The sequence below is a fragment of the Notolepis coatsorum genome (genome assembly GCF_963971535.1).
Source record: "Notolepis coatsorum genome assembly, chromosome: 4".
Classification (NCBI taxonomy): Eukaryota; Metazoa; Chordata; class Actinopteri; order Aulopiformes; family Paralepididae; genus Notolepis; species Notolepis coatsorum.
In genome coordinates, this window is record NC_140168.1 from 116,503,689 (window position 1) to 116,522,899 (window position 19,211).

A 19,211-nucleotide genomic window follows, 5' to 3' on the forward strand; every position below is an offset into this window, starting at 1 on the left:
CTGTAGGGCTGTCCCCGACTAAGGATTTGGATGGTCGACTAGGATTGGCCAAAATTTGCCGTTAGTCGACTATTGGTATTATTTATATATAATATATAATATTTTTAAACTTTTTATTTTTTAATTAAATGTTTGAATTTTTATCATTCCATTTGGGCTGTGGGGGGTGCTTAATGTCTGAAGGAGTCGACTGAAGGCTTCTTGTCCTCTGCAAAAGCATGCAATTGGTCCACTGATGGATACATCTTGATATTTGTCTAGTCTAGTGTGTTCATTAGATGGGTGAAATCCTCTTTCAGTGCCTCTGTGCCTGTTTTCGTAGGCAGTTAGCCTCTGGTATGCGTGCCATTAGCGTTAGCCACGCTTCTAGGCCTCTTTTCTTTTGGAAAGAATGATAAAAAAAATTATTACATTTTTTTTTTTTTTATTATATTCGACTAAGAGGTTGGCCAGTCGACTACGGCTCCTTTCGACCGATTAGTCGACTAATCGATTAATAGGGGTCAGCCCTATTGTGCTGTATAAAGACAATACATTTGAATCTAATCACAGCTTTCCTTTAACAAGGGGAATGCTGTGATCTGCTCTGATATGTTTAAGATGCACTGAGTTACTGTTACTACAGCTGTGAAGCCAGGAAGCTCAGAGCAGCAGAGGCAGGAAGACTGAAGGAGGATGATGACATCTTGTCCTGGCGCCCGACTGAAGGCTGTGTGAAATACTGCAGGCGTTCAGTCAACCAGTCAGTGTTTCAGTCAGACCTTCACCAGATGTTAAGGTCAAAGGTCACCGTGTTTCAGACCTTCACCAGATGTTAACTCATTCGGGGCCATTCGATTTCCTCATCCTGTTCTAGCTCGGCCAGGTTTTCAGTACATAGTTTCACTGTGCGTCACCTTGTTTGTAGCGCTATATCTATATTTTATATTATAGCTATGGATACAATACCATGGTCATTTGACAGTAACTATCTTCTGTTCAAGATGCAAAAATGTTTGAATTTTTTCATGAATACGTTTGCGCGTTATCCCGTGGTGAATATAAGTATAGTTTCGGGGTGATACAGGCTAATTCCTGGGAAACTGAGTTACAGGGCGCTACGTGAATTCTACTATAAGCTTTGGCGTTTCTGGACACGCTACTATTTCCAAATCAAATGTATATAATAAGTGGGGGGGCAGGTGGCGCACGGAGATTACGTTCGTCACCAACACCGGGAGACACTGGATTCGCCTGTTCGAAATCCAGCTCCCGGCGTTGCTATCAGCTTGGCTGGCCTCTCACACTGATACAATTGGCTGTATCAGGGGGTGGGAAAGCTGAAGGGTGGGTCCTGGGCGTTGTGGACAGCGACCCCTACAGTTCGGTCGGGGCGCCTGCTCAGCAAGGGTTGGAACTAAGGAGAGATAGTGTGGCCTCCCACACGCTACACTCTCCCCGGTGAGAACCTGCGCGGCCAGGTTGGCCTGCCCCAGGCTGCACATGCGTCGGAGGAAAGCATGTGACAGTCTCCGGTCTCCCGGACCAACAGTAGGGGAAAGTACGCAACAACCAGGAAGGGTGGGATGGGAGAAAAATCGGGAAAAAAGGAGGGGAAGAATGATAATTTAAATTTTTTTATATAATAGGTATTATGTTTCATCATGAATGCATGAAAGGGGAGGTGGGTCGTTTCTGATGCTTTGATTGCCAGTAACGGCATTCGCTATTACCACAACACACGCCGATCAGCTGGATCGGTATGAAAACCTTGTACGATCAAGCTGAAATTGACGTCAGATAGTCCTTACCTGTGGTCGGTGGTATTCCAAAAAGAATATTCCAATTGTTTGATCGCCATCTGGTCCATCTGATGTCCATCTGGTCCACGACATAATCCACCACAACATATGGATCAAATGTCCCGAAAATGATTCAATGTGATCGAGTGAATCCCTAGGCTTCCCTGTACTAATAAACTGTGCCCCGAATGAGTTAAGGTCACAGTGTTTCAGACCTTCAATAGATGAGTTCTCAGCCATGTTGTAACATTTTCATAACATCAACTATTTAATTTCTTTGATCTGTTAAATGATAAATGTCTGCTTTCTCCTCAGGATGCTCAGAGTGGGTGTGTCTTCTCCTCTCCCCGCCCCCCACCCCCTCTCCCCCTCCTCTCATCTCCTCTGCCCCGAGCTCGACCTGTCCCTCCCTCTAACCCCAGACCCTAAAACAAACCCAACGCACCCAAGGCCGAAACCCCACCCACACAGAGAGGGTCAACACTTAAACCCAGCGCTCCCTAAAGTGAAAATTCATGCCAGCCAGCCACAAAGACAAACACACAAACAGGTATTTTGTGTGTGTGTGTGTGTGTGTGTGTGTGTGTGTGTGTGTGTCTGTGTCTGTGTGGGTGTGTGTGTGTGGGTGTGTGTGTCTGTGGGTGGGTGGGTGTGTGTGTCTGTGTACTCAGTAAAATGCACAGTAATAACATTTACATTTAGTAATTTAGCTGACGCTTTTATCCAAAGCGACTTACAAGTTCTGTACGACAAGTCATCAGGAAGGGCACAACTCTTATCAGCTGAGTAACAATGTTCATCAAAGTGTTGCGTGTTACAGTGTAGGTTCGTTTATTAGTGCAAGTGCATGACAGTAAGGTTAGTTAAGGTTAGATTTATTATTATTATAATTTTTTTTCATTATTTCAGATAATGGTTGAAGAAGTGCGTCTTTAGTCGACGGCGAAAGATTGGACGGGATTCGGCTGTCCTAACTGGGGTGGGTAGTTCATTCCACCATTGTGGGGCAAGGACTGAGAATAGGCGGCTTCTCTTTGATGACCCTCCCGGAGGCGGCCAGAAGATGCAGAGCGTAGGGGTCTTGAGGGTGTGTAGTAAGTAACTGCACCTTAGATGCTGCCACCCTGAGCCCATGAGAGGTAACTGCACCTTAGATGCTGCCCCCCTGAGCCCATGAGAGGTAACTGCACCTTAGATGCTGCCCCCCATAGCCCATGAGAGGTAACTGCACCTTAGATGCTGCCCCCCTGAGCCCATGAGAGGTAACTGCACCTTAGATGCTGCCCCCCTGAGCCCATGAGAGGTAACTGCACCTTAGATGGCAGATAAGAGAAAACGGCACCTTTTATGATTAACTCCCCTTGTGGTCATTAATATATGGTAACCTACATACACAGACAGCTGAGTAGGTCTTGTTGACATGTCTTCAGCTGAGTAGGTCTTGTTGACATGTCTTCAGCTGAGTAGTTCTTGTTGACATGTCTTCAGCTGAGTAGGTCTTGTTGACATGTCTTCAGCTGAGTAGGTCTTGTTGACATGTCTACAGCTGAGTAGGTCTTGTTGACATGTCTTCAGACAGCTGTGTAGGTCTTGTTGACATGTCTTCAGCTGAGTAGGTCTTGTTGACATGTCTTCAGCTGAGTAGGTCTTGTTGACATGTCTCCAGCTGAGTAGGTCTTGTTGACATGTCTACAGCTGAGTAGGTCTTGTTGACATGTCTTCAGACAGCTGTGTAGGTCTTGTTGACATGTCTTCAGCTGAGTAGGTCTTGTTGACATGTCTTCAGCTGAGTAGGTCTTGTTGACATGTCTTCAGACAGCTGAGTAGGTCTTGTTGACATGTCTTCAGAGAGCTGAGTAGGTCTTGTTGACATGTCTTCAGCTGAGTAGGTCTTGTTGACATGTCTTCAGCTGAGTAGGTCTTGTTGACATGTCTTCAGCTGAGTAGGTCTTGTTGACATGTCTTCAGCTGAGTAGGTCTTGTTGACATGTCTACAGCTGAGTAGGTCTTGTTGACATGTCTTCAGGGCCCTATTCCCCGTACCTGGTTCAACTAAGTCGATCAAGAGTCCCATTATCCAGATTCAGTTAACCCGATGTTTGAAGCCGGGATTTTCCTGTTCCTCGAAGGTGGATTCAGTCTCGTTAACTCGAACCAGACTTGAGACCCAGGATAAGTGCGCGCGGCCGCTTCAGTTGAAAAGCCAGCACTTATCGATAGCAGAGATCCTGATTTTCTAACGGCATTGATTGATTAATTGATTTAAAACTTTATTAACAGATTGCAGTACGGCTCAATCGCCTCGCCGACAAGTTAAATGCGTTATCTATAGGCTAATTTTAAGTCCCTCATTACCTCAATCAATCAGATTATATTTCTTTAAACTTGCCTGCTGGCAGTAGGTTTATGGATTGAATAATCAAATGAGATCTTGCTAGCGAAAATAATGAGTTAAACTGTTATACAGAATAAGGATACGGCTCTCTTACCCATTGATTGATGTATGGTGGATCTTTTACTTATCTGCACTCTGGTTTAACGGTTTCTGCTTGTGACTTTCTCGCAGACGGCCCGGGTTCGAATCCTAGTCTTTTCCTTCTTTTTGCAATGCAGGAATAATTCAATTTGGTGCACGTTGAGAGCTATATAAAGAATGACATCCTCAATGCATGTAGATTTATAATATTTTAACTTAAAACTAGGCTACTTTTGCGTATATTCATTAATATTATATTCCAAAAAATTATATTGGAAACGCGGGGTTTCGAACACCGGTCGCCCGGTTGCCAGGATTGAGCACTACCGCTGCGCCACTGTGCCAGACGGGATAGATTCATTGTTTATCCATTAATGTACGAGAGACCCGTATTTAGAATATTTTTTCTTTTGAATGAAGTTTTATCTCTTTATTCTCAAATGCATTAATGTGACGTCAACGGCTCATTCAATTTCTCAAATCCGTCAAACAGCGCATCTCATCAGACATTTTAATCCCAGTTACAATATCACACAAAATCCACAATCCACGCATAGACACTTCAATTTTATGCTTGAATGAAACACAATCCGGGCGCTCCGTTAAGCAAATCTACAACGGAGAATATATGAAACTAATCAGAGCCAAACGGCCGATAGGTTTCATTCATTAAAAATATCCCTGCGGGATTCACATTTGCAATGCGCCGTTATTAAAATAACCACATGCAGCGTGTATCGCGACTCCGAGCGCCGTATATGACGTGCATTATTTTATTTAGGACAAAGTAAATCTATAGGCTCAATATGATTTATTATCAGCATTTAGTTCTATTATTATACATTTCAGAAGCCCCCTCTAGGAAAACGAAGCACAGAAACATAATTCAGAATGGTATAATGGGATCTAGACTGTGAGAATCATTTCAGGAAGCGAGCTGTCATTTATTTGCGGGGGCGTGGCCATGGTTCATCCGGCTAACTGAAGTTAACCCTGCTCCCGACCAGGCTCAAACTTTTTGATCTGTTGTCATGGTGATTTGGACAATCGCGCGTCGGGGAATGGGAAGGTCCGGCTTAAGTCAGGCTTGACTGGAAATTATCCGGCTAACTCAGTTATCCAGGTACGGGGAACGGGGCCCAGCTGAGTAGGTCTTGTTGACATGTCTTCAGAGTAGGGCTGGGCGATAAAACGATAACGATAACTATCGCGATAAATTATTTCCTCGAAATAATCATGAAACGTGGTCGCAAAGTTTCGATATATCGATTTTCCAAGCTTGGATATGAGCACACGCACTAACAACCTTAGGGTCAGTGAAGGAGATGGCCGAGAGCGAAGGAGACCCGGAAGGAGACCCAGAGGTAGGACTCACTCAACAACAAGGCTTGCTAGGCTAATTAGCTTGCACTGGCGCTGTTTTATATATTTACGTGCCGAGTATGTGTGTGGCGTGAATTCTGAGGCCACGTTTATAGTAGTGTGGGGTATACAGTGGACGTCGTTTCAATATATTGTGGCGGAAGAGAGTATTTTAGTGTCATATTTAGCACATTGTCATGGAATACACCGCTTAGAAACAACAGGCTGGCTAGGATAACTAGCTTGCACGGCGCTGTTTTATATATTTACGTGCCGAGTATGTGTGTGGCGTGAATTCTGAGGCCACGTTTATAGTAGTGTGGGGTATACAGTGGACGTCGTTTCAATATATTGTGGCGGAAGAGAGTATTTTAGTGTCATATTTATTACATTGTCATGAGATACTCCGCTTGTCGGCTAACTGCTAACGTGCGCGGACTGATGACGACATCAACTCGACTCGAGACATTCGCAGCAGCATAAGAAGTTAATTAAACTTGACAGACATTATATCGACGATAATTATCGATATCGAGTTATATGAAAATAATTTTATAATTTTATCGCGATAACGTTTTTGGTCATATCGCCCAGCCCTACTTCAGAGAGCTGAGTAGGTCTTGTTGACATGTCTTCAGACAGCTGTGTAGGTCTTGTTGACATGTCTTCAGCTGAGTAGGTCTTGTTGACATGTCTTCAGCTGAGTAGGTCTTGTTGACATGTCTTCAGACTGTCAGAGTTTTCCATCATAAGCATCGCTTGAGCGCTGGTCATCGCTGCTCACAGGGAGGGGATGCAAAACAGAGCAGAAGAGACACGGGGAGGGGATCCAAAACAGAGCAGAAGAGACACAGGGAGGGGATGCAAAACAGAGCAGAAGAGACACAGGGGGAGGGGATGCAAAACAGAGCAGAAGAGACACAGGGAGGGGATGCAAAACAGAGCAGAAGAGACACAGGGAGGGGATGCAAAACAGAGCAGAAGAGACACAGGGAGGGGATGCAAAACAGAGCGGAAGGAAGCTGGGGAACAAGCAGACGGACTACAGACTTGGCCTACTTGTCTCGTCCTACAGGTGCGTTTTGTGGAGCCTGTGGTTGCCACGGTGACCTCTGAGCCTAGCAATGACCCCGCCAAGCAACGCTCCGATAGAGGTCGTAAGGGGAGAGGTCATCGCCATGGTAACTATAACTGTCTGCTATGTGCTCATCTATTTAATGTGATCATCATCACCATGGTAACTATAACTATCTGCTATAATCTATTTAATGTGATCATCATCGCCATGGTAACTATAACCATCTGCTATAATCTATTTAATGTGATCATCATCATTAGAATTGCACTAAACGCTTCTCTTCTATGATAGGCAGGTCCCGGGGCCAGAAGGCGTGTCCTGTTTCTGCTCTAGCCAACGAGGAGCCAGTCTATCCGGATGTGGGTGTCGGCCTGTTGGAAGAGGCGGAGTTAAACACCACCCTGGCCTTGAAGGCGGAGCTGGAATCCCTGCAGGTTGCTATGGTTACTGAGCTTAAATCGACCAAAAGGACAGTTGTTAAAAACTGATTAGCCTAAACCCTAAACCTAAACTATCTGAATCCTGTTTTTTTATTTTTATGAATTGAATGATATGAACTCTTTGTCATCTCTCATTTTCTCCTCCAGGGGGCAGAGTTTAACTCCCAGAAGGCCGTGCAGCAAACTCTCCACAGATCAATAAGGACCAAGAATCTGATCAATACTAAAGCTACTGAAGGTAGATCTCTGATCAATACTAAAGCTGCTGATCAATACAATACTAAAGCTACTGAAGTTAGATACCTGATCAATTCTATAGCTGCTGATCAATACTAAAGCTACTGAAGGTAGATCTCTGATCAATACTGAAGTTAGATATCTGATCAATACTGAAGGTAGATCTCTGATCAATACTAAAGCTGCTGATCAATACTAAGGCCACTGATCAATACTGAAGTTAGATCTCTGATCAATTCTAAAGCTGCTGATCAATACCAAATCTACTGCAGATAGATCTGTAACACCAATGTAATACTTCTTGTAGTCTGAGCTTTCTACACAGCATCAGCAGTAATATTGCGTCCTGGGCGCCTTTTGAAGGGTCTGACCATGTAGCCATGGAGACCACACAAACTAATGATTGGTGTCGCCATGGTGACGGAACATGCTTCTCTGGGCGCTCGTTTATAAAGCTCTCGTACACGTAGGCACATTTCTGGCTACATGAGAAACTGGGAACCTACTGGCAGAAGGGGTGAAACCCGAGAACGGTCTTGAAACTGACCCCATTGTGAACAAGACATATATCCCATATTGCAAAACCCCTCGAATATGTTGCACAGTCCAATCGGGAATCATATTCATATTCTCAATTGGATCCGTCATCGCTAAACAATGGATCTGTCATCACTAAACAATGGATCCGTCATCGCTAAACAATGGATCTGTCATCACTAAACAATGGATCCGTCATCGCTAAACAATGGATCTGTCATCGCTAAACAATGGATCCGTCATCGCTAAACAATGGATCTGTCATCGCTAAACAATGGATCTGTCATCGCTAAACAATGGATCCGTCATCGCTAAACAATGGATCTGTCATCGCTTAACAATGGATCCGTCATCGCTAAACAATGGATCTGTCATCGCTAAACAATGGATCCGTCATCGCTAAACAATGGATCCGTCATCGCTAAACAATGGATCTGTCATCTCTAAACAATGGATCCGTCATCGCTAAACAATGGATCTGTCATCGCTAAACAATGGATCCGTCATCGCTAAACAATGGATCCGTCATCGCTAAACAATGGATCTGTCATCGCTAAACAATGGATCCGTCATCGCTAAACAATGGATCCGTCATCGCTAAACAATGGATCTGTCATCGCTAAACAATGGATCCGTCATCGCTAAACAATGGATCCGTCATAGCTGGCTTTAGATGCCATGCTCCAGAAGGTCTCGCCAGGGAGAAGCATTGCACTCCGGTTGTGCTGACCCCTGTGCTGACCCCTGTGAATTCCCCAAATGTAGGAATCTCGACTGCATAATTTCTGGGATTGGGGAACTGTGTTGGTGCTCTCTCCTGTTTTTCCAGAATTTATCTCCATCTACAGATCCAGCCAGAAATAGTCATGGAACAGCTGTTTTTGGGCCGTTTTGATGCCGTTTGGCATGGTTAATGTTAACAATGACCAGCGGGGGCGCTCTCATACAGCTGGTGACAACTGCCCGACGCACCGGCTTTTTGTTCATTCATTGGAAGCTCGAGTTCCATTCAGTTCCATTACAGCTGGTGACTTCATTCATACAGTAGGATGCTACAACGTCCTACAGTATGTCTACAGACTGCACAATTAGAATGTTGCTGAGTTAAAGAATGAATAAGTTAAACGTGTAAATTCAGCAGTCAAAGTGTATATATTAAAACGTGTCAAATCTAACTTCATTAGACGGCCGACGTATGGCTCTCTAGTCCATTCATTTCATCAGAAGAAAGCGTTAGTGTAATGCTTCTTGTTAACAATAAGTTTGTGTACGCAATGTCGCTGATTAAAATAATTAACCAGTTAAAACCTGTCGAATGGAGCAGTCAATGTGTATATTTTGTGTAGATTGCTAGTGGAGGTGCCAGGTGGGCTCTGTTTATAAGGGATATATAATGGATATATTTTGTCTAGTACCGTGGTCTAATGGTTTATGCCCATTCCTCTCAAGCCGACGCCCCGGGTTTGAATCCCAGCGTGTCTAATATATATATTTTTTTATTATTTATAAAATGAAATTGCCCGCAACGATGTGCATAATACAATAGTAATAATATATAATAAGAATCCAACCAATAGAGCGACATTGTGCAATAAACAAGTAAACAAAGTAGGGCATATCGGTATTTGTACATGAGTTATTCTCGAAGTCAACTTCTTGTCTGTCGTTGCTACGCAACTTCAGCGTGGGGAGAGCCTGTTCAGTCTGGTACAGTACAACCTAGGTTTTAGGTTGTATCAAACCAGACGGCTGTGATCGCTGTTAAACGGAGTGCGTTGCGGTGGCGATTGAATAGAACTCAATCGACTCATTGATCATCTTTAGCCTCTGGCATATTTATTTCTCAGGCGGGGCGAGATGCGGTCGTAGTGCCGCTATATATATCAACAACAATCATTCACAAATAATAGACCGGAACAGGAATGGAAAGGAAACGTCAGTGACGTCACATACTGGATTTACTACATCGCCCTCTGTAGAACACAAATGAGCAAGGGCGCACATAATAATAATATATTTAACACCCCCACTCGAACTTAGCTTATTGTGGTACAAAACAAAAATATATATATATATATTCTCCCTCTTTGGCCTTCAATACAAAATAAACAACAACAAAAAAAAACATATTGGCACATCCATGCTTTTCTTTCACTCTAACTAAGTGCCAAACAAATACTGAGCACACTTCTTCAGTTGTAGCTTAGTGGCTGGTTTTGTCATCACATCAGCAATCATGTTGTCAGTAGGACAATATTCCAAACATATCCTCCCACTATTCACAGTTTCTCTTATGAAGTGATATTTTATATCAATATGTTTACATCTTTGCCTGTTTACAGGATTCCTGGCTAGTGCAATAGCTCCTTGGTTATCATCATAAACCTTGGTTTGTGCATACTGACATCCATCAATACCCTTGAGTAGCTGTTGCAAATACATCTGTATGGCTGATGCTAAGGCCATGTATCCTGCCTCGCAGGTAGAAAGTGCAACTGTTGGTTGTCTTCTACTCTTCCATGAAATGAGAGAGCTTCTCTCACTTAGACTGGCACAGTACCCTGTGGTACTACGTCTCTCTACAACGTCTGATGCCCAGTCAGCATCACTGTGGACTATTAGGCCTAGTTCACCTGTATTAGGGGTGGACGGTATGGTCTAAAATTTATATCACGGTATAATTTGAAGCATAGACGGTAACGGTATATATCACGGTATCATTGTTTCCGTTAGAATAATTTTTTTTGCCTGATAGGCAGGCTATATAAAGAATGACATCCTCAAGGCATGTAGATTTCTAATATTTTAACTTAAAACTAGGCTACTTTTGCGTATAAAGTCATTATATTCCAAATAAAATAAGTCCCGAGTCGAGACTCCGTGCTGCTCCCATTGCAAACAGCGGGGCTGGATTTTGCTAGAAGCATATGTAGCTGCAGAGCCGCAGAGCCAGTGGCTCTTTCAGGTCGTTCAGCCGTTTGGTGGGGGGGCGCTGTTGAGCGGGCCTGTGACCAGACCTGAAAGAGCCACTGGCTCTGCGGCTCTGCAGCTGCATGCTATTTCGCAAATCCACTGCTGCAGCCGTCCTCCCGTCGTTATCATAACACTAGTACACACATATCATAATGTTTACAGCAAACTGTAGTTGATCACCAGGTATGTTTTATTAACGTAGAATAATTCATATAAGAAAAACGATAGGTAAGATCTCTTACCTTTCTCCACTGGTTAAAAATGCCAGGAACTGAAATTGAAACTTGCCGGTGATATGTGTTTATTATGAAATGACAATTGCGTGTTGACACGCCCAATGCGCCCACTGCGCGAAGCCTCCTAAATAACTTTTTCCAGTTTGCACATATCTATTATCTATGACTAATTCGATCTATTTTTAGGGGCAAATGCGATTGAAATAGTCGCGCTGTGGTTACATGACGTCATTGCTATTTTAGAGCTGCCCTACCGGTTACACGGTATAGTCAAAATCCATACCATAGAGCAAATTCATACCGTTTATACCGTATACCGTTTATACCGTCCACCCCTAACCTGTATCATTCTTTTTAAAACATAAGCCACGGTCTGTTGTACCCTTAAGATACCTGAACACATGTTTTACATTGTTCCAATGCTCTTCACTTGGTTCAGAAAGATGCTGGGAAAGTTTACTGACTACAAAACTTAAATCTGGTCTAGTGCATGTAGCCAAATAGATCAAACTTCCCACTGCCTCTCTATACATCCTCGGGTCTCCAAATTTTTCTGCATTTTCTGTGTATTCAAGTTTTGATTCACATGGGGTCTCTCTGGACCTACACTCTTGCATTCCAAATCTGGAGAGGATTTTGTTCACATACCTCTGTTGTGACATTGTGACTTGACTGGTTAAAATCCAATCCTAGAAAATGTTTTAATTTTCCCAGATCCTTCATTTTAAACCTCTCAGCAAGCATCATTTTGACACCTTTCACAACCTCCTCATTGTTACCAGCAATGATTAAATCATCAACAAATACAATTAGAATCACTTTTTCATTTTGTTTTTCCCTTGTGTATTGGCAGTTATCAGCAGGATTTTGTTCAAAACCATTCTCAGTGAGATATGCATGTAACAGAGCATTCCAGTTTCTGCCTGACTGCTTTAGACCGTATAGGGATTTCTGTAATTTGCATACTAGCTTTTCTCCTGTTTCTGACTCTATCGCATAACCTTCAGGTTGTTCCACATAGACCTCACGATCAATTGGTGCATGCAGGTAGATTGCTATCTGAGAAAGTTAAAATGCTAACGTAACGTTAGTCTTTGTGAGCTGGCTACAACATTTTCCAATGTGTAAACGGACAGCCAAGAACACGGCAATAATTGACCATTTTGAGCGTTCGAATCCCTGTTTTTCTAATTTTTTACTTCTTCTTCCATCAAAAATGTATGTTACTTTTCTACCAATCTGTATTAGAGAGTCTCATCAGATATGGTATTACAGCTTGGTTTGGTAACCTGTCTGTACAATTAAAGTCCAAACTGGTCCGTCTGATGCAGACCGCATGGAAGATCATAGGGGTGAAAGGTCACCCATCCCTGCACTCTATGTATGAACAGGCTACTCTAAGGCAAGCCAATAGAATAGTCTCAAAAACAAGAGATCTAATGTACATTAAACTTGAAAACAGTCTGTCTCGTCTCTCCCTCCATCCCAACAGGGGGGTAGAGTGACTAGCCTGTGTAGGTGTGACATTGGATTGGCAACCCCCACACACACCATTGGAATGCTAATTGTTGGGGGACCCTGATGTAAACAAGACGAAAGTATTTCTCAGGTCTGCACCCCCTTAACAATTTTATGTATTGAGCTGTACTGTACTGTACCCATTCTGCAATCTGTTAAAATTTGATTTTACATTTACATTTAGTCATCTACCTATTGAAGCGTTGAGAGAAAAAGACAGCCAAGATTGTACTTTAAACTAAATTACTTTTATTTGCCTGTATTCTAATTACATGCAATGCTTTGGTCCAACATTTTAAATGTCAAAGTAGAACTGTAATATGTACTTTCTCAGTCAGTGCTAAGTTCACACCAAAACAAAAGTAGAACTGTAATGTGGACTCTCATATTATTAACATTGACAAACATATTTACAATTAGCATTTTATAAAGTAGAACTGTAATGTATACTTTCTTAGTCAGTGCTAAGTGCAGTCATCTTATGCAGCATCACTTTTCACATCAAAACAAAAGTAGAACTGTAATGTGGACCTTCTCCTATTAATTAACATTGCCAAACATATTTACAATTAGCATTTTATAAAGTAGAACTGTAATATGTACTTTCTCAGTCAGTGCTAAATGCAGTCCTCTTATGCAGCATCACTTTTCACATCAAAATAAAAGTAGAACTGTAATGTGGACTGTATCACAGGTCAATCACAAATGTCTCTCTAATCCTTGAAAACAATGCTGTCTCCCAGATTCACCAAAGCAGCACAGACTCGGATGATCTTGTCGATGCTGCTGTATTGATCACGATTGGCTTCACCTGCTAGACTCTGAACACAGCGAGGAAACTTTGTTTTGAATACTGGGGGGATGGTTGAGAATATGTGGTCCCTGTCCTGCCATTTAATCAAGAAGTCAAGCTTGACGTACATCAGGTCTATCCAGGTCCAGAACACTTTGATGACTGTTAGTGATGAGTCGGTCATAGGTAGGTAGGTTTAACATAGCATTAGTTGGGTTTTTTTTATTATCCTTTGGCGGAATTATAGGTCAACGTGTAACTTTAATATTTCCGTTGGTGTACTATACTACTGCCGTCCGTCACTGGACCATGCGTGTCCCGACACCGACGCCTGCTGCGCCTGCTGTGTGCTGTGAGTGTCAGTGTTGCTACAGTACAGTCACAGTCGTCAGTCAGTCACACTTATTTAACATGATCAAATAATTATTATAATATTTTTTACTTCACGTTGAAATATTATAGTGAAATATTTTGCAATGTTGTCGCATTTATCTTGTTGAAATCCTCCAACAGGCTCTTTTTTGTAAGTTGACTGGTTTGCACACCAATAATACAGTGCAATAATAGAATAGTAGAATAGATAGTAAAATTATGCAATAGAATGGCCAGAGTAAAATAGTGCTACAGTACAATCAACAGCGGGGTGTATTAGAAGGCTATGGTGAAGAGGTACGTTTTTAGCTTATTTCTGAAAATATTAAGAGATCTAGCTTCCCTAATGTCCATAGGTAGTGTGTTCCATAACTTTGGTGCATAGTTAGCAAAGGCTGCATCACTGATTTTCTTTAGACTGTGGCTCGGAACCTTCAATAGTAGATGATCGCAATGTTTATACTTTGTATATAAGGAGGAGGACCTTGAAATCAATTCTAAATGTTACCGATGATTACTGATGTAAACAGGGGGATCCTGATGTAAACAAGACGAAAGTCTTTCTCTGGTTTGCATCCCCTTAACAATTGTATGTATAATTGTATGTAATTGTATGTATAACATCTGCCAATTTTTTTTATAGTTTTTGATTCGCAGCGGGATCCGGAAGCGCCACTGAACCGTGAACCGTGAGTCGAATCAGTGAATCGGTTCATTGCCGTGAGCGTGTATCGAATCGCTCACTCACTGAAATGATCCGTTGGGCACATCACTAATGACTGTTGCCTTTGACACACCTCTGATGTGGGAGATGAGGTCAAAGGACATGTCGTGACGCAGTTTGACAAGGGTGATAAATATCTGATCTATGGGTGAGATTATGGTGCTCCTTGTCTTCTCTGTGTGCAAGAAAGAAAACAAGTGCTGAAGCACTGGCCAGGTAACACCTGTCATCATCTTGCATTTGGTGTCGTTGCTGTCCACAGATGAAGCGGTCAAGGAGCTTGACTCGACCTTGGTTCTCTGTTGGTCACCATCCTCCTTGGCTGCATCCCTCTCCTTTTTGCATGCCGCTCATGGCGACTGATGTTCGTTGACGTAGATGGTGTAGACTGTGATGTTGAGGGGAATACAGATGGTATGTAGTCTGGGTGTGTTTGGTCATTGACCTTTGCTCCTGAATGAATGAATGAATGAATGAAAACGTTATTAACAGATTGCAGAATGGGTACAATACAGTACGGCTCAATACACACAATTGTTAAGGGGATGCAGACCAGAGAAAGACTTTCGTCTTGTTTACATCAGGGTCCCGCATGCGAGTTCTCTCTCTCTCTCTTGGATCAAATAACAAACTCAGCAAGGCCAACGGCTTCTCTGTTACAGTGGGTGACAATATTGTCACAAGGAAAGATGAAATTACCTACCTGGGTTCCATCCTAGAGGCAAATCTTTCCTGTGACAAAATGGCAACCAATGTAATAAAAAAATGTCAACCAACGAACAAGATTCTTGTACCGGATCTCCTCTCTGGTAAACAAGAATACCCTGAAGACTCTGGCAGGAGCACTCATTCAAGGGTACTACGACTATGCTTGCACCTCATGGTACCAAAGCACCTCAAAAGCGCTAAAAACTAAATTACAAACATCACAAAACAAACTGGTCAGACTACTGCTTGACCTTACTCCTAGAACCCACCTCACCCCTGCCCACTTCGACTACCTTGGATGGCTTAGAGTAGACGACAGAGTACAGCAACTTGCAATGGGCCTGGTCTACAAGATACTGTACACTACACCACTAAGATACCGATGTACATGTCGAAATACTTCCCAAAGGTCAGTGAATACCATGACCACAACACCAGAGGGAGTTCCACAAATCATGTTCAACCCAGATTCGGCTCAAACAAGGGACTAAACACGTTTCGCAATTATTAAAATGATAATACTTTTATTAATATTAATTAGGCTACTGCTGGCCATTCATCAAGCGAGACATTGCTGATTGTTTATGTATTTTATAAGACAAGACTACAGCAGCCGTGTATCTTGGATGTAATGATTGATTGATTGATTGATTGATTGAAAGAAAATTAACAGATTGCAGAATGGGTACAATACAGTACAGCTCAATAAACACAATTGTTAAAGGGATGCAGACCAGAGAAAGACTTTCGTCTTGTTTACATCAGGGTCCCCCATTTTCAATTCATCATAACATGACATACATGACATACAGATACAGTACTGCTACATCTATACATTTATGACATACCAGATTTACAAATACAGTACTGTTTGTGATACAAAAAGAGTCTAAAAAAGAGAGTATATGATAACGTTAGCACACTGTCGATGGCTCATTGATTTAACTGTAGCTAGCAAGCCAAGTTACTTACTATGGGGGACCCTGATGTAAACAAGACGAAAGTCTTTCTCTGGTCTGCATCCCCTTAACAATTGTGTATATTGAGCTGTACTGTATTGTACCCATTCTGCAATCTGTTAAATAAAGTTTTCATTCATTCGTTCATTCACTTACCGATCTTTGTGCAGCTTCTTAGTTCAAGTGTCGAACGAAGTTGGACGTTGCATCTCCATCTGTGATCCTCGAACCGCACGTTTTGCATACTGCGATTCGTTTTTTGTTTATCACCGCATAGTTTTTATAACGAAACGCAACAATCCTGGGTAGCATTTTACATTTCGCCGTTCTGAATGAGTGAACTCAGCTGTAACATTACTTCCCGACTGTGGATCGTTCGTGCTTTTCAAGTCAAGTGAAGTTGCGTAGCAACAACAGACAAGAAGTTGACTTCGAGAATAACTCATGTACAAATACCGATATGCCCTACTTTGTTTACTTGTTTATTGCACAATGTCGCTCTATTGGTTGGATTCTTATTATATATTATTACTATTGTATTATGCACATCGTTGCGGGCAATTTCATTTTATAAATAATAAAAAAATATATATATTAGACACGCTGGGATTCAAACCCGGGGCGTCGGCTTGAGAGGAATGGGCATAAACCATTAGACCACGGTACTAGACAAAATATATCCATTATATATCCCTTATAAACAGAGCCCACCTGGCACCTCCACTAGCAATCTACACAAAATATACACATTGACTGCTCCATTTGACAGGTTTTAACTGGTTAATTATTTTATTCAGCAACATTGCTGTAGACATATGGTATGGTATTTATTTTAGACAACAAAACATATACAGATCGTTATACAGTATACTGTGTAGGACGTTGTAGCGTCCGTCTAATGACTTTGCGCCTCCTGGCGGCATAAAATAGAACAGCAGCCTGGGTTCCTAATTCATTTCAACGACGTGATATCACCGTGCGCGCGTCGCGGCAAAGCGCCCATGAATACTAAAAGCTTCATCTGTATCATCTTATCTCAAATTGATTCCGGTAAATAATAATGTGGACAGGACAGCATATGTGACCAGCCGTGGATAGTAGGGACTTGTTGAGGCAACGTAAACTTTTTTACATATTATGAAAGTACAGATTCATACCTTCAAAATAAGCCATCACTTGAACATTTTGGTGGAATACTTTTCAAGCTACTTCCTATGAATCATGGTGATATCACAAAACATATTCAGAGAAAATGGCCTTGAAAGTTTCACACTTAGTGTTAAACAACTACAACCCTAATCAGAATGCATTGTAATCCTGCATGGCCCCCTTCTCTCTCTCTCTGGGTGCAATTAACTCCTCTAGTGCAGACTCTTTTGTTATGACAACGACTCTGTCTTGTGGCACTGCCAACACACACCCAAGGAAGTCATGATAGTTTAGTGAAAGAGTTAACCTTCTGTAGTCTCACTAAAACCTCACAAACACCAGCAACTGAGCATTCTCAGTGGTGTCAATGGACTCATCCACAGCTATGGAAATGCACTATGCATTTTGTTTTTAAATTCTATCACAAAGCTGTTTAATCAAATCATCAGCCAGTATTTCAGTTATTCTGGTTGCTGTGCGATCTGAGGGGGATTTGCTTTTGTTTGCCTTCAAACATGGTCTCCATCACTTCAGTCATACATTATTTTATTATGTATGCATCAGAGAATGGCTTCTTGTGTTTAGCCAACACCCATGCCACTGAGTGAAGACTTGGTTGCTTTTTCTCGTTGTGACATAGCTTTAACAATAATTCTGCTTGCAGCTTGATATGATGATTTCATTCCATTTATTTTTGTGGTTCTTAGCACTGCATTTTGAGGAAAGGCTGCATCAAAATAACTGTTTTGTTTCGTAGTGGCGTTTCAAATATGCCACTCTTCACAAGAGCTACCGTTTCTTGGCATATTAGGCACTGGTTTGGTGCTGGGAGGATGAACGCATATTTTTCAGTCCATTCAGCATGAGCATGCCATATTTTTCTACTAACTGCCTGCTGGCGAAACTAGGCTAACTAGCTACATTTATCTCACGGAGATACTGTAAAACTGGGAACGAGGTTACTAGGTACAGTACCTGCAGATTAGACTACTACTGTAGATGCGCTGTCAACTCTCGCTCTGACTCGGACCCGCTGAGAGACAACACTCATTCCGTGAAAACCCGCCCTACTGTGCTCTGATTCGCAGACTGTGGGGAGAAACACTGACGGGACTCTGAATGTGATTGGATCAGGGTAGCCAGACAGACACAGACAGGCAGAGCAGCCGGACAGTGGAGCACTGCTTGCAGAGAGAGGAGACAGCGGAGAATTTCGAGGATGCCTGCCAGGCGCGTTAATAAATTTGTTTATCTGGCTTACTGCTGCGGATTCAAGCCACGCAATAACAAAGCGCAACATTAAAATAAGGACAGCATTAAGTTGCAATAAATCCACTCGAACGAAATTCGTTCGCTCATAAAATGTGTGACATTCTAAATGTGTTTTAATGTTGTTTAATGACAGTCTACTGTTCAGCCAGCCTACTGTTCAGCTACTGTTCAGTTACTGTTCAGCTACTGTTCAGCTACTGTTCAGCCAGGCTACTGTTCAGCTACTGTTCAGCCTACTGTTCAGCCAGGCTACTGTTCAGCCAGGCTACTGTTCAGCTACTGTTCAGCCTACTGTTCAGCCAGCCTACTGTTCAGCTACTGTTCAGCTACTGTTCAGCCAGGCTACTGTTCAGCCAGGCTACTGTTCAGCTACTGTTCAGCCTACTGTTCAGCCAGCCTACTGTTCAGCTACTGTTCAGTTACTGTTCAGCTACTGTTCAGCTACTGTTCAGCTACTGTTCAGCCAGGCTACTGTTCAGCTACTGTTCAGCCTACTGTTCAGCCAGGCTACTGTTCAGCTACTGTTCAGCCAGGCTACTGTTCAGCTACTGTTCAGCTACTGTTCAGCCAGGCTACTGTTCAGCTACTGTTCAGCT

General features: G+C 42.4%; 1 protein-coding gene across 1 annotated transcript in view; it reads left to right on the forward strand.

The window, feature by feature from the left end:
• Positions 1–19,211, forward strand: part of ppp1r35 (protein phosphatase 1, regulatory subunit 35) — a gene marked incomplete at its 3' end in the record, with an annotated part of 71,008 nt that overhangs the window by 14,132 nt on the left and 37,665 nt on the right. The window contains exons 2-5 of the mRNA XM_084312080.1: positions 2,097–2,331; positions 6,695–6,800; positions 6,989–7,131; positions 7,285–7,375. Coding sequence (XP_084168206.1) covers positions 2,098–2,331; positions 6,695–6,800; positions 6,989–7,131; positions 7,285–7,375 — 574 coding nt within the window. The 5' untranslated portion in view covers position 2,097. The remainder of the gene's footprint in view (positions 1–2,096; positions 2,332–6,694; positions 6,801–6,988; positions 7,132–7,284; positions 7,376–19,211) is intronic.